This window comes from Dipodomys spectabilis, unplaced genomic scaffold, assembly GCF_019054845.1.
Source record: "Dipodomys spectabilis isolate Male_0828 unplaced genomic scaffold, ASM1905484v1 ptg000051l, whole genome shotgun sequence".
In the NCBI taxonomy this organism is placed as follows: Eukaryota; Metazoa; Chordata; class Mammalia; order Rodentia; family Heteromyidae; genus Dipodomys; species Dipodomys spectabilis.
In genome coordinates, this window is record NW_024870728.1 from 14982086 (window position 1) to 14995891 (window position 13806).

General features: G+C 40.3%; 1 protein-coding gene across 10 annotated transcripts in view; it reads left to right on the plus strand.

Annotated features, from left to right (window-relative positions):
* Fn1 (fibronectin 1) overlaps nt 1-13806 on the plus strand; it is a 71284-nt gene extending 57478 nt beyond the window's left edge. For 4 of the 10 annotated variants that reach the window (XM_042679297.1, XM_042679298.1, XM_042679290.1 and 1 more), the window contains 10 exons: nt 583-672; nt 886-1065; nt 2391-2480; nt 3400-3869; nt 4888-5026; nt 7711-7875; nt 9968-10093; nt 11062-11168; nt 12290-12400; nt 13044-13806. In XM_042679297.1, coding sequence (XP_042535231.1) covers nt 583-672; nt 886-1065; nt 2391-2480; nt 3400-3869; nt 4888-5026; nt 7711-7875; nt 9968-10093; nt 11062-11168; nt 12290-12400; nt 13044-13115 — 1550 coding nt within the window. In that variant the 3' untranslated portion in view covers nt 13116-13806. The remainder of the gene's footprint in view (nt 1-582; nt 673-885; nt 1066-2390; nt 2481-3399; nt 3870-4887; nt 5027-7710; nt 7876-9967; nt 10094-11061; nt 11169-12289; nt 12401-13043) is intronic. The other 6 variants (XM_042679300.1, XM_042679294.1, XM_042679296.1 and 3 more) reach the window with 2 other exon arrangements.

The window sequence follows — 13806 nt, forward strand, 5'->3', positions numbered from 1 at the left end:
TGGGGCAGACAAATCCATGAGAATCTTATCTTTGATTAAGCAGCCAACAGCTGGAAGTGGAGGTATCAGCTATGAGGAAGAAAGCCAATGGAGAGTGCCCAGGCCCGAGTTCAAGCCCCAGTACTGCACCAAAAAAAAAAAAATTAAATTTATAAAAACATACAGTGCTACTTAATAAAGGTCAAAGTGATAATCAGATTACTTTTAATATCTGGATTAGTTTATGTCTTTTTAATGTTTACAAATCTAATTCCAGGTACTAACAAATAATTTATTATGCTAAGGAGAAAAACCCCTCTAATAGTTGACTGCTCCTCCTCTAAGATGGTGGGTTAGGAACTAACATTTTCCTATTTTGAAATTTATTTTAGCTGGGATCATTGTCTACCATTAGTAATGTGATTTGGGGGTATGTTTCTCATTAACAGTTAATACCCATATCATGCGCTACTATTCAATTATGCACCACTTTTATGATCTACATAAATATGGAGCAGTAAAGGAAATGTCAGTTTAGCTTAAAAAAAAAAAAACTCCTAGTAAAGCAAGAACAAGTAAGAACCATGTCTTTTCAAATCCCAGGTTTACAACCAGGCACTGACTACAAGATCCACCTGTACACCCTGAATGACAATGCCCGGAGCTCCCCTGTGATCATTGATGCCTCTACTGGTAACTATCCTTTGCACTGGGGAAATGCAATCAGGAATCAGTCACGTGAACTTAAAAATATCACAGGAGTAGCTGACATTTCTGGTATTGTAGCTTGCCGTGAATTATCTATAGTTGACAGAATTCTGTCTCTTTAGGACTGGAATAAGGAGAACATGTGAGTATTGATACGGCATATTGCTTTTCTGAGACTTCATTCTGTTTCCTTTTTAGCCATTGATGCACCATCCAACCTGCACTTCCTGACCACCACACCCAACTCTGTGCTGTTATCATGGCAGCCACCCCGTGCCAGAATTACTGGCTACATTATCAAGTATGAGAAGCCTGGGTCCCCTCCCAGAGAAGTCGTCCCTCGGCCCCGCCCAGGTGTCACAGAGGCCACCGTTACTGGTACAACTGCTTTTATATTGACAATGTTCTCATTTCCTTGAACTTGCCTTCCATTCTGAGGGCAAAAAGCTTGGTCCAGTAGAAGGCAGTCTGTATAGGAGCAGTAGAGTTCATAGGCCTCAAAACCCATGAATCTAAGAACATGCAGTGTCAGTCTTGTAATACGGCATAACAAGGTTGTCTGGATTTTTTTTTTTTTTTTTTTTTTTTTTTTTTTTGCTTAAGTTCACCTGTGCAATTCTGGAAGAAGGTAATTTCCATTGCAAACTAGCTAGTTATGATCATGTCCTCACACTCAGCCTCCTATAGCTCTGGTAATGCTGTACAACCTTCCTAATTACCACCTGTCATTGGTCCCAGTATGCAGTTACACATAATAGATCTGGAGGCAGCGCTATCCCGGCCACCATCCCTGGATAGAGTACCTGGGGTGGGAATAATGTTGCCCCCTTGGTGAGAAATGTTATAGGCCTCTGGTATTTTTTGCCCTAGAGATGAAACAAATTGTATTGGTAGTATCTAAATATTAGAATCCTATAGAGAATATGGAGAATGCAGATACCTAGAGACACTGTCTTCCTCTGACATTTTAGGGATCAGGGAAGTTGATGTGGGAATTGATGAGCTGGATACTTCCTACAGGGCTCACATGAAGATTGCTTAACTGTTCTTAACTTTTTGTGCTCTGCCATTGATGGTTGCCTGGTTTAGACCTAAATAGATTCATTTATAAAATCTACAGTGACCCCATGTGTATGCTGTATTGGTGGTATACTCTATTGAATATATTCAATATTGAATATATTGGCTAAAAGAGTACCCTAGGGCCAGGTGCCAGTGGCTCATGCCTGTAATCCTAGCTACTTAGGCTGAGATACAAGGATCGTGGTTCGAAGCTAGCCCAAGCAGGAAAAATCTGTGACTCTTATCTCTAATTAACCACCAAAAAACAAAACCCTGAAGTGGAGCTATGATGCAGATGATAGAGCACTAGCCTTGAGTACAAAAGTTCAGGAACAGCACCCAGGTCCTGAGCAAGCCCCAGGACTGGCACCAGGGTGGGCGGGAGAGGGGGAGTGGAGAATATCCTAGAAAAGTCAATAAGAAAGTGATCATTCAAGTGTCAGGTGTGATGGCAAGAATTGGCTAAATGTCCTTCTTTGGGTATAGAAGAAAAGTTGATTTTTTTTTTTTTTTACCTTGGCCAGTAGCCAGGTGGAGAGGGATGAGTACTTGCTCCCCAGCAGCCTCTGTTGGCAAGGCAACTCCCACTTGACTAGCTGGGCCCACCAACCTTCACCTGCCTTCCTATGTTCTTCTATCAGGCTTGGAACCAGGAACTGAGTACACGTTCTATGTCATTGCCCTGAAGAACAACCAGAAGAGTGAGCCTCTGATTGGAAGGAAAAAGACAGGTAAAGAGCTATAGTGGAGAAGGTTAAAAAGAAAAAGAAGCCTCATCACAAATCATTGCGAAATACTCCACATTTTGATGCATTTCTCAGGGAACTCTTTTTCTCCTAATAACATAGCTTATATATTTTTTGGTACACTTTTGACAGGAATAACCTAAGAAGCTCTGAGGAATTCCATTCATTTACAGCCAGTCATTATAAAATCTTACTATTCCTTTTCCAAAAAAAATCAAACTGTATGTTATTATGATCTCAGGTGGACATTGCATTCTACCAAATTACTTATGATGTTCTTAAATTTTTGTTTCGGTCTTCATTTATTATTTGGTTTCTGAAACTTACTTTGTTATCCAGTTTCAGTTTAATATGAAGAAAATACTACATCAGTCATGTTAGGAATGCCTTTGAAAATAAATGTCTATGTGTTTTTATTTATGCTTACCACTTCAAGAAAAATCTTTTGAGCAGAACCTCTGTAATTCTCACACTTCAGATACTGTTATGATTATTTTGGATTCTAGATCCAACAAGATGCTTCTCAAATGTAAAAGAAAAACAAGGGCGAAAGGCTGCATACCTCATTTCTTATAGGCTTCATGTGAGCAGAGGCAGCTTTTATGGGGCTCAGCGGCTCAAAGCTTTGTATGTATGATAAATTCATGGCTCAAAGCTTTGTGTGTCTGATAAATTCATACTAACACTTTTTTTTTCTAAGCAACAAAGAAACCTTTGAGAAAAAAAATCAAAGATTTCTTTTCCAGAAAAAAAAATATTTTATGATCTGTGGACTGCTGATTTTCCAGGGGCTTTGATCAAGTTGATAAACTGTCATTGTTGCCTGAATTGATAACAATTATTGCTGCCAATGACTGGAGCTTAACGCGCTTTGCTTTTTTTGGCTCTAACCTCTCTTGGCTAGATGAGCTTCCCCAACTGGTAACCCTTCCACACCCCAATCTTCACGGACCAGAAATCTTGGATGTTCCCTCCACAGTTCAAAAGACCCCTTTCATCACCACCAATCCTGGGTATGACACCGGAAATGGTATTCAGCTTCCTGGCACATCCCATCAGCAGCCCAGTGTTGGGCAACAAATGATCTTTGAGGAACATGGTTTTAGGCGGACCACACCACCTACCGCGGCCACCCCAGTAAGGCTCAGGCCACAACCATACACACCGAACGTAGATGAGGAGATCCAAATTGGTCACGTCCCCAGGGGAGACGTAGACTACCACCTCTATCCTCACGTTCTGGGACTCAATCCAAATGCCTCTACAGGACAAGAAGCGCTCTCTCAGACAACCATCTCTTGGACCCCATTCCAGGAAAGCTCTGAGTACATCATTTCATGTAATCCTGTTGGCACCGATGATGAACCCTTACAGGTAATTTGTTTTTAATTCCTTTCTTGGGACTAGGCACCCTAACAGGGTTCAACTGTTAACAGAAGTGACCATGTTTAGATACAAAATAATGGACTCTCTAGGACTCTCAGCAATAGCATGTGTAAGCTCTGAATATATAGATATATTTTAAAATCTCTACTTTCGTAGATGTACTAGATGGAGTATATCATTAACTCTTACTTGGTAGAAAAAAATGGAATAATTTTTATTATTCTTATACATTAGAGTCTCTTCAGTGAGTTGGACAGAAAGATGATCCTAAGAAAGTAAGAAAGGAATGAAGAAAGGAGGAAAAGGAAGGAAAGGTAGAAGGAAAGAAAGAAAAAATGAAAGAAAAGAAAGAAAGACCATATTCTGCTTGAATTTACATTTGTTTAAAGTCTAAAATACCCCTTAGAATTTGTCCTTGAGAAATCCCAATATGTCTTAAAAAGAAGAGAAGGCTATGTGTACCAGCCGATTGATTTTTCTAACGGAAAACACCATTCTTTAATTTGTCCCACTGGTACAGGAATCATTTTTTATTGTGTTCTTATTTTTAGGAAGTGTCAGAAATTTTCAAATAGTCTGTACTTTGGGAATATGTGGCTCAAAAACAAGAGGTTGAGGATGTGCCTGCGTCTTCTGGTCTGTTGCCTCCTTGCTTGGCATGACCGTATCTCCCATAGAGCACCATATGTGTGTTTGTGTGAAGACCACATGGCCAGTTCTCCGGCTTCTGTGCAGGATTATGAGGAAACCTACAAAGTTGAGGGCCTCTGGTAACTAGGGAGCACAGAGGGAAATTTTTGATAAAAAGCTGGCAGAAATAGTGGCTTCATCCCACTTATTCTACTTCTCTTCTTGGCTAGTTGGGAGTCTTACAATGATCTTCTTTATGTCACCCTGTGCTTTGTGTTTAAGCAGAGCAGGTTATTGAGAAGAGAATGGGGTAGGGGCCATGTCTGTGCTTCACTTTAATGCATTCTCCCCACTTTGGTTGTACCAATAATTGCAGTTCCGAGTTCCTGGCACTTCTTCCGCTGCCACTCTGACAGGCCTGACCAGGGGGACCACCTACAATATCATAGTGGAGGCCATGAAAGACCAGAGGAGGCACAAAGTGCGGGAGGAGGTTGTTACAGTGGGCAACTCTGGTATGTACACTTGTGCTGTTCAGGCCCAAGCCCCCAGAGGAGGAGGCTTTTTCTATTGTTTCTCTCTTACTGTTGTTTTTTTTAGGCATTTGAAGCAAAGCTGCAGCATCTATATGCAGTAAAGAACAGCTTTAGATCCAGTTATTTTTCCCTTGGCTGATATGCATACCGAACAAAGAGACTGAGAAGATGATATATTGGTCTAGAAGGGACTTCAAGTATTTTTTTTAGTTCAACATTGAGTCCTTGCTCATGAGTGTTTTGAGGTGACATAGGACATTGGGTTCCTGATATCTTTTCTTTAACCCTCTCTGTCTCATCAATTGGTGTTCCCATTGAGTGATTCATAGTCCTGAAATTGATTACTTGTAAAGAAACACTCCCTCTGCAGGAGGGCCTACAAACAGCCCTTCCTACCCATAGTTTCTTTGTTCCAAAGTTATATATATATATATACATATATGTATACATATTTTTTTTATTTTTTTATTTTTTTGCCAGTCTGAGGCTTGAACTTAGGGCCTGGGCACTGTCCCTGAGCTTCTTTTGCTCGAGGCTAGCACTATACCACTTGAGCTACAGCGCCACTTCTGGCTTTTTCTGTATATGTGGTACTAAGGAATTGAACCCAGGGTTTCATGCATGCTAGGTGCGCACTCTACCACTAAGCCATATTCCAGCCCAGTTATTATATTTTAATGTCTTTTTTCTAGTTATATAATAAAAGTTAAATAACCATTGACACCCCCCCCCCACACACACACACATACTCCTGCTTGTGTGGGTACACACACATGTATGCATGGGTGTGTGCCTGTCCTGGAGCCTCTTCACTCAAGGCTGAGCTTCTACCTGCCAGGGCTGGCTTTGAGTGCAATCTTCAGATCTCAGCCTTCTGAGTAGCTAGGATTACAGGTGTGAGCCACCTGGCTTCTGAGCTGGCTTTGAATCACAATACTATCTCAGCCTCCTTAGTAGCTAGGATTGTAACTATGAGGCACTGGCACCCTGCGCATTGACTCTTTGTGGCACCTGAGATGTCCCTTAGTGTGCCACTTGGCTTTTCAATTTAGATGGTAAACTTTTTCCATTTTCTTTCTAACTCATTACTCCCAGGCAGGTTATTTCAAGCTAGGTTATTCTGGCTTTGAACATTCAGACATTTTAGTTCTCTAGGTACTATTTTTTCCCCTACTAATTTTTTTTTTTTTTGCCTTTTGAAATATTAGGCACTTCAAATACCTGTTGCATTTGAGCTTTTGATATTTTTACACTGTAAAAACATATGCATTGGATTTGAAGTCACAGTGTTAGCTTATTTGGTATTTAGAGAATAACTTAAGGCATGCTTTATACAGATTATTAAAAAATTAGTTTTTCCGGGGCTGGGTAGGTGGCTCAGTGGTAGAGTGCTTGCCTTGCATGCATGGGGCCCTGGGTTCGATTCCTCAGCACCACATAAACAAAAAGAAAAAAAAAGCCGGAAGTGGCAATGTGGCTCAAGTGGTAGAGCGCTAGCCTTGAGCGGAAGAGCTGAGGGATAGCGCCCAAGCCCAGAGTTCAGGCCCCATGACCAGACCCAAAAATAAATAAATAAAAAGCCTTTAAAAAAAAAAATTAGTTTTTCCAAGACATGAAGGGACAAGATCTTAGCTAACAGGATGAGGTGTGATTACTTATTCCTAAGTCATTTATATCCTGTTGCTTTCTCTTATTTGGAAGTTAGTTTTAGTGATAAAAGCAACTTTACCATTATAATAGTGCATGAAATCTAGGAATTTTGCATGGTTACACAAAACACTGAATATTAGTAAACATGGTATAAGGGCATCTGAAAATGCCAAGACTTGGATGAAATCTTAGCTACTCAGGAGATTCAAAATCAGGAGACTCATGGTTCCCAGGCCAGCCTGGGAAAAATGCTAACAAGATTATCTCAACATATTAGCTAGACATGATGGTACAATTTGTATTTCCAACTATGCAGGAGACTGTAGATAGGAAGATCACAATCTAAGACCAGCTCCTGGCAAAACCACATGTCAGAAAAATCACTAATGCAAAAAAGGGGCTGGGAGCATAGTACAGGATCTGCCTTTGCAAGCACAAGATCCTGAGTTCAAACCCCAGTAGCCACATAAACAACCAAACAAATGTTCACTTTGGCATTATAAGCAAAGAATCACATCTAATCATTCTTAGTGGGCACTTTCAAGTGTTTTGACAAAAGCCAATGCTATCAGTTCTTCCTCTCATACAATCTTTATATGGTAAGTGAATATTATGGTGAATGAATATTAATTCATTATTAACTCAGAATTAATTCACAAATAATTAGTTGAAGGGTATTCAGGTATTCATGGAAAGGCATCATCACCACCCGAGGTCTTACCTAGTTTTAAACTTCTCCAGAATCTGTTTCATGTTCTGTAAAGTAAACCTACCAGGAATGAGCAGTTTGTAGAAGTGATGACAGAAATGAAAGCTGGGCTCCTTTATGATGCTGTGGCAGGTGACCCCTGACTCCACGTAAACATTGTTTGTGAGTGAGTGTGGCCAGTCCCTTCAGAGGAGTCAAATGCTTCTTTGTGCTACTTGGTTAAGCCCTTCTATGTCATGCTTCCATTGCTCCTTATGGTCCCAGCCCACCAATAAAAAATATTTTTATCTTCCTTTTCTTCCAGTCAATGAAGGCCTGAACCAACCCACCGATGACTCATGCTTTGACCCCTACACAGTTTCCAATTATGCCATTGGAGAGGAATGGGAGCGGTTGTCTGAATCTGGCTTTAAGCTCACGTGCCAGTGCTTAGGCTTTGGCAGTGGTCATTTCAGATGCGATTCATCTAGTGAGTAGCTTGCTTTGTCCATCCATCTTTTCTTCCATCTCTTCCAAAGAGTTCCATTGCATTTGCACTAATGTACCAGAGAAGCATGTTTGGGCACAAGCTTTCCCAAACATGAAGCAAACACAAGAGAACTGTTTGACTCAGAGTAACATTTTGCATCATAAAAATATATGATGGGAAATTTTACTTGTCCAATATTGCTTTATTAATAGGATTGTACACTAACACAACTGTTAACTAAAAAATAAGTTTGTAGTGGTGATTTGACTTTTCAAGTTTTCTGTTAAATTTAATCAAAGTCAGATTCTTAGGAGCCAGGTGTAATTCGGTGGATTGGTGATACAAACTACCAAATCGCTGTTAATCTTTATGTTGAATGAGATCAGAGGTGAACATTTAAAAATGTAAACACTGTTTCTTTAAACACAAACCAAACATACTTGTGTCAGTATACCATTATCTACACACACATACTCTGTCTCTCTGTCCCTCTGTCTCTCTCTGTCTCTACCACTACCATCACAACAACCATCACTCAGCTTTAACAATTTCTAATAATATGAAGCAATGTGTACACAGGAATCAACTAGAATTAAAACATAATTTGATTTTCAAAGCATAAAGGCATTTTAACTTCAAAGAAGTTTGTAGTAAAACCTGATCCTAGGAATTACCTATTATGCTTTGAGGTTTAATAGTAGAATTTATAATGTTTCACTTATTATTTCTATTTAGGAGATATAATTATTCACCATTGATTCACTTTTACAGGTGCTAACCATTATATCTTATGAACAAGCCCTCCTATGGACAATTACAGAAATCATTCTGTGGAACTGAAATAGAACAGATTTTTTTTTAAAAATTGCTTGAATGCATTTTACTTCTGTTGTATACACAACGTGATTTAATCCAGACTGAAATTTAAAAGCTAATCAGTGTTTTCAGTGTAGGACTTCTGAGCTTGGCCAGCTGAGAATGGGAAGGTGGGACAGGGCTCTGGAGAATCTTGTGATGGAGTTGATGTCATTACTGTCTACTTGGTGATTGTTGCTTTTGGGCATTGAACTACCTTTACTTTGCATATTTTTACCTGCATAAGTACCTAGGTACAATTGTGGGGACCCAACTATATGGTTGTTTGTGTGAATCTTTAGCTCAACCTACATATTCTTTACTAAAATGTTATAATTCTTTAACTTTTTTATAGTTTAAGACTGCATTATTGATAAAATGGAAGAAATGATGCATTGTGATGTAAATTTCTGAAGGATGTTCTGTTTCAGGGATTAAAAAGTCACTTTTATTTCTGATAGTTAGATGCATAACTTGGGCCTTGGACGTCTGTGGAAGCCATGTTTTACTTGTAGGTTAATTATGATTGTTGTCATTCTGCTTCATTTCTGTTCTGTCACTTAGGTTTATTTTATGCCTTCTATTTATATGAGGCAAGTGGTGACTGGTAGAAACCATTTGATCTCTACTTATGATTGATTAACTTCTTTATCTCTGAGGTCTCAGCAAATCCAAAGTGATTTTTTTTAATCCCTAAAACATCCAAGCTGGGTGTTGGTGGCTCACGCTGTAATCCTAGCTACTCAGGAGGCTGAGATCTGAGGATTGTGGTTCAGAACCAGCCCTGGCAGGAAAGTCCGTGAGACTCTTATTTCCAATAAACCACCAGAAAACCAGAAGTGGTGCTGTGGTTCAAGTGGTAGAGTGCTAGCCTTCAGCTGAAGAGCTGAGGGAGAGCACCCAGGCCCAGAGTTCATGCCCCACAACCAACCAAAAAAAAAAAAAAATACCCAATCTGACTTTAATTCTCTAAAAAATTTTAAATCTTAATAGTGAGAATTCAACTGGGAGTCATTGATTTGTTCTATGACATATTAGTAACAGAATAAACTTTGAAAGTGGCCTAGAAAATATCAAATACTGTAGACAATATTTTAACATCCAGTCAGAGTCTGCTCATCACGGAGCTCTTATCTGTAACTTCTCACACTTTCTGGATCCATCCATCCCAGTGCACTGGCTGTCCCGTGAGTCAGAACACAACGAACCCTTTGCCTGTGGTTTCTCCATTTTGCAGAATGGTGCCATGACAATGGTGTGAACTACAAGATTGGAGAGAAGTGGGATCGGCAGGGCGAAAACGGCCAGATGATGAGCTGCACGTGTCTTGGGAATGGAAAAGGAGAATTCAAGTGTGATCCTCGTATGTTACCACAGATCTCTGCCTTCTGGAGTGCTCCCCCTTTTTGTTATCTGCAGGGACTTGGAGATCTCTTTGAAGATGGAATGGTGGTTTTTGTTATTCTTTTGACTTGGAAATGCAAAGTTGAGGTTCAAAAAGGAGTCATGTATCACTTAATGCTATTCCAAGATACTGTAGCACTTTCTAACTTTTCTATATTTTGACCATTATCTTCAGGAAAATATTACAAGAAGGCTTTGTTAATCTGTAGATGCAGGGTTATTTTATTTGGTTGTTTTTTTTTTTTTTTTTATCAGTCCTTGGACTTGAACTCAGGGCCTGTGCATGGTTCCTGAGCTTCTTTTGCTCAAGGCTAGCATTCTAGCACTTGAGCTACAGCGCCACTTCTGGCTTTTTTTGTTTATGTAGTACTGAGGAATTGAACCCAGGGCTTCATGCATGCTAGGCAAGCACTCTACCACTAAGCCACATTCCCAGCCTATAGCCTTTTTTTTAAATAAAAATATATCATTTTAGTGTTATTATTAAGGTGTTGTACAGAGGGTTTACCATTTCATAATGACTGCATTTTTATTTTTGGACACTGTCATTCCTTTGCTTTCCTCTAGTTTTCCTATCCTATCCCTGCCCATAAGTTATACAGTTCATTTTCCATGTAGTTTACACTGAATAGTAAGATTGCATTTATTCACCCTCCCTGCCTCCCTTTCTGTGCTTCCCTTTGCCTCTCTCCCCCCTACCCCCCCCCCCCCCCTCACTCAGTTAAAACCTTTCTGTCTTCCCATTGAACCTAGTAGATCAAGCTTGGAGAAACATGGCCCTAAGATCTATGCATCACTACCTACCATGGACACTCACATGCATGAGATTTGGGCTAAGATACAAATGTTGGAGCCACCCTGACATTAGGTCAAATCTACATTACCTTCTTAGTCTTACAAACACTTTTTATTTGTACCCACATGTAGATGAAGCTACATGCTATGACGATGGGAAGACATACCATGTAGGCGAACAGTGGCAGAAGGAATACCTGGGGGCCATTTGCTCCTGCACATGCTTCGGAGGCCAGCGGGTAAGACTGGACGTACTAAGCTCTCTACAATGTAGATGACACACAAAGGAGGCTTCTGTATGGATGTGCTGTGTACACAAGGGTACCTGGACCTCTAATGAAGAGTCCCTAAGACAAGAGTATCCTTTCCCAGGTTCCCTGTCCTTGTCAGCTTCAATCCCTATAATACCTGTTTGCCCTCTTCCTTAGCACCTAAAGTGTTAAAGCTGTAGGAGTGCTCTTGCTATATTATTTGTTAATGTGTGTGTGCAATACTGGGATTTGTACTCAGGGCCTGAGTGCTATTCCTGAGCTATTTTCTCTCAAGGCTGGTGCTCTACCATTTGAGTCACAGTTTTTTTGAGTCACTTCCAGTTTTTTTGGTGATTAACAGGAAATAAGGAGTCTTTTCAACCCAGGCCAGGCTGGCTTCGAATTACAAATCTATATTTTGAGTAGCTGGGATTACAGACATGAGCCATATGTGTGCAGCATAGTTAAATATTTTGAACAATAACTGGGATCTAAGCAAATGCCACCTCTTGGTGCCCCTCATCGATCCTAAAATGTTGCTATAATACTATGCTAAATAAGGAGGGGAAAATAAAGGAAGTGAGAAGTGAGAAGTGGCCTAGAGAAGTCAGACACATTAAACTAGCAGACATTGCAAAATCAAACTAATTAAGTATGATTGAGTGAGGCTGGAATCAGTAAGGTTTCATGAGAAAGAGAAGCACGGGCTGGCTGATGTCTGAGATTTGTTCCGGGGAGGGAAGAAAGCAGAGAGACAGTTTAGTCTCTGAGAAATGCTAGGATTCTAGGCACATCTCCTCTATCCAGTGCAGAAAGCTTACTGAGGAGGCTGGGCTAGAATAAGCCTTGGTCAGTGAGTGGGGTTTGCATGGAAAGACAATGGAGGACATGTCCAGAGAAAGGACCGACGAAAACAGGCAGGACAAGTGTAAGATACAGCAATAAACCAAAATGTATGGAGAATTTAAATAAGTGGGACCATCATCACAGCTTCCTTAGTGATTATCTGCTTGTATTTTGCAATGCACAAGAGGCAAGAGTCTTTACTCAAGCACTAAATTACAGTGTCCTCTGGTTATTTTAGTTTGATTTTATGTTCTCTCCCTCAGGGCTGGCGCTGTGACAACTGCCGCAGACCGGGGGCTGAGTCCAGTCCTGAGGGCACCACTGGCCACTCCTACAACCAGTATTCACAGAGATACCACCAGAGAACGAACACTGTGAGTGCGTTTTGTCACGTCTCCCTCCCCAAATGCAATCAGGTGCACAGCGGGAAGTATGCTTCTTCTAAATGAATCAAATGAGTTTACATTTTTTTAAAAAAAGGTCTGACAAAACCTATCATCATAGCTGCTTGGGATGTAGAGATTGGGGAATCAAGGTCCCCAGGAGAGGACATGGAGGTTGAAGAAGTGAGGGAAGTAGCTGAAGATTCCATTTAACCAATGGCTGAGCGGGTGGTGTGTGCCTGTCATTGTCAGCCACGGGAAAGCACAAGTAGAAGGATCACAGACCAGGTTGTCAGGGGGACAGATATTGAGACCAGACCTTGAAAATAATCCAGAAACGGAATGGGGGCAGGGCAAAAGTGGTAGAGCACCTGCCTAGGAAATGTGAGGCTTCAATCTCCACTGCCAGGAAAAACTAATAATATTTAATAAAAGTCTTACCAGTGACTTGGGTGGGTCACTATGTCCTGGATCAGAATGTATAGTTTATTAAACTCCTGAACCTCTTGGATTGCTTAGTGTTTTGGTAGGGTCTTGAAAGTGTCCTTTCTGTAAGTACCTGCCATAGAAGTCTTCTCTGTCCACACTTTCGTTTTTTTCTCATTGTTTTCTTTTTTTTTCTCCCATTTAACAGAATGTTAATTGTCCAATTGAGTGCTTCATGCCGTTAGATGTCCAGGCTGACAGAGAAGATTCCAGAGAGTAATATTTGCAACCCGAAGGAGCAAGCGTGTCTCTCTCTTTCTCTGCCGAGGTCCATCCAAACTAGAGTGATGCAGCAGATCTCATGTTTGAGTGTTCGTTTCTTTCTTATGCCTTTTGCCCTGGAGTTAAGACCTCCAGCTTCAGCGCGACTCACAGCTTGTCCGAAAGCATCACCCTGGGAGGGTTTTGAGATATTTCTCGTGTAAGGGCAGCGTACTGCCTGCTCTGCTTCAGAATATTCAGTACCGCTCAGTATTTTTTAAAGAAATGATTCTCAGTGTGATTTGGTTTGGGATCCATAGAGAAGCATATGCAGCCAACCAAGATGCAAAATGTATTGACTGATACTATAAAAATTTTTCAATAGGAAAGTTACCCAAACACTTCTGCTTTCATTTAACTGTCCAGGCCCCTCGACTATCGATATGGCATACTGTGATGTTTGAATTTTTTTTTCACAGTACTTATTTTCAAAGATTTTAATAATTGCCTGGAAATACCTTTCTCTTACCTGTTATTTATCAATTTTTCCCAGTATTTTTATACGGAAAAAATTGTATTGAAGACACTTAGTATGCAGTTGATAAGAGGAATTTGGTATGATTATGGTTGGTGATTATTTTTTATACTGTATGTGCCAAAGCTTTACTACTGTGGAAAGAAACTGTTTTAATAAAAGATTTACATTCCAC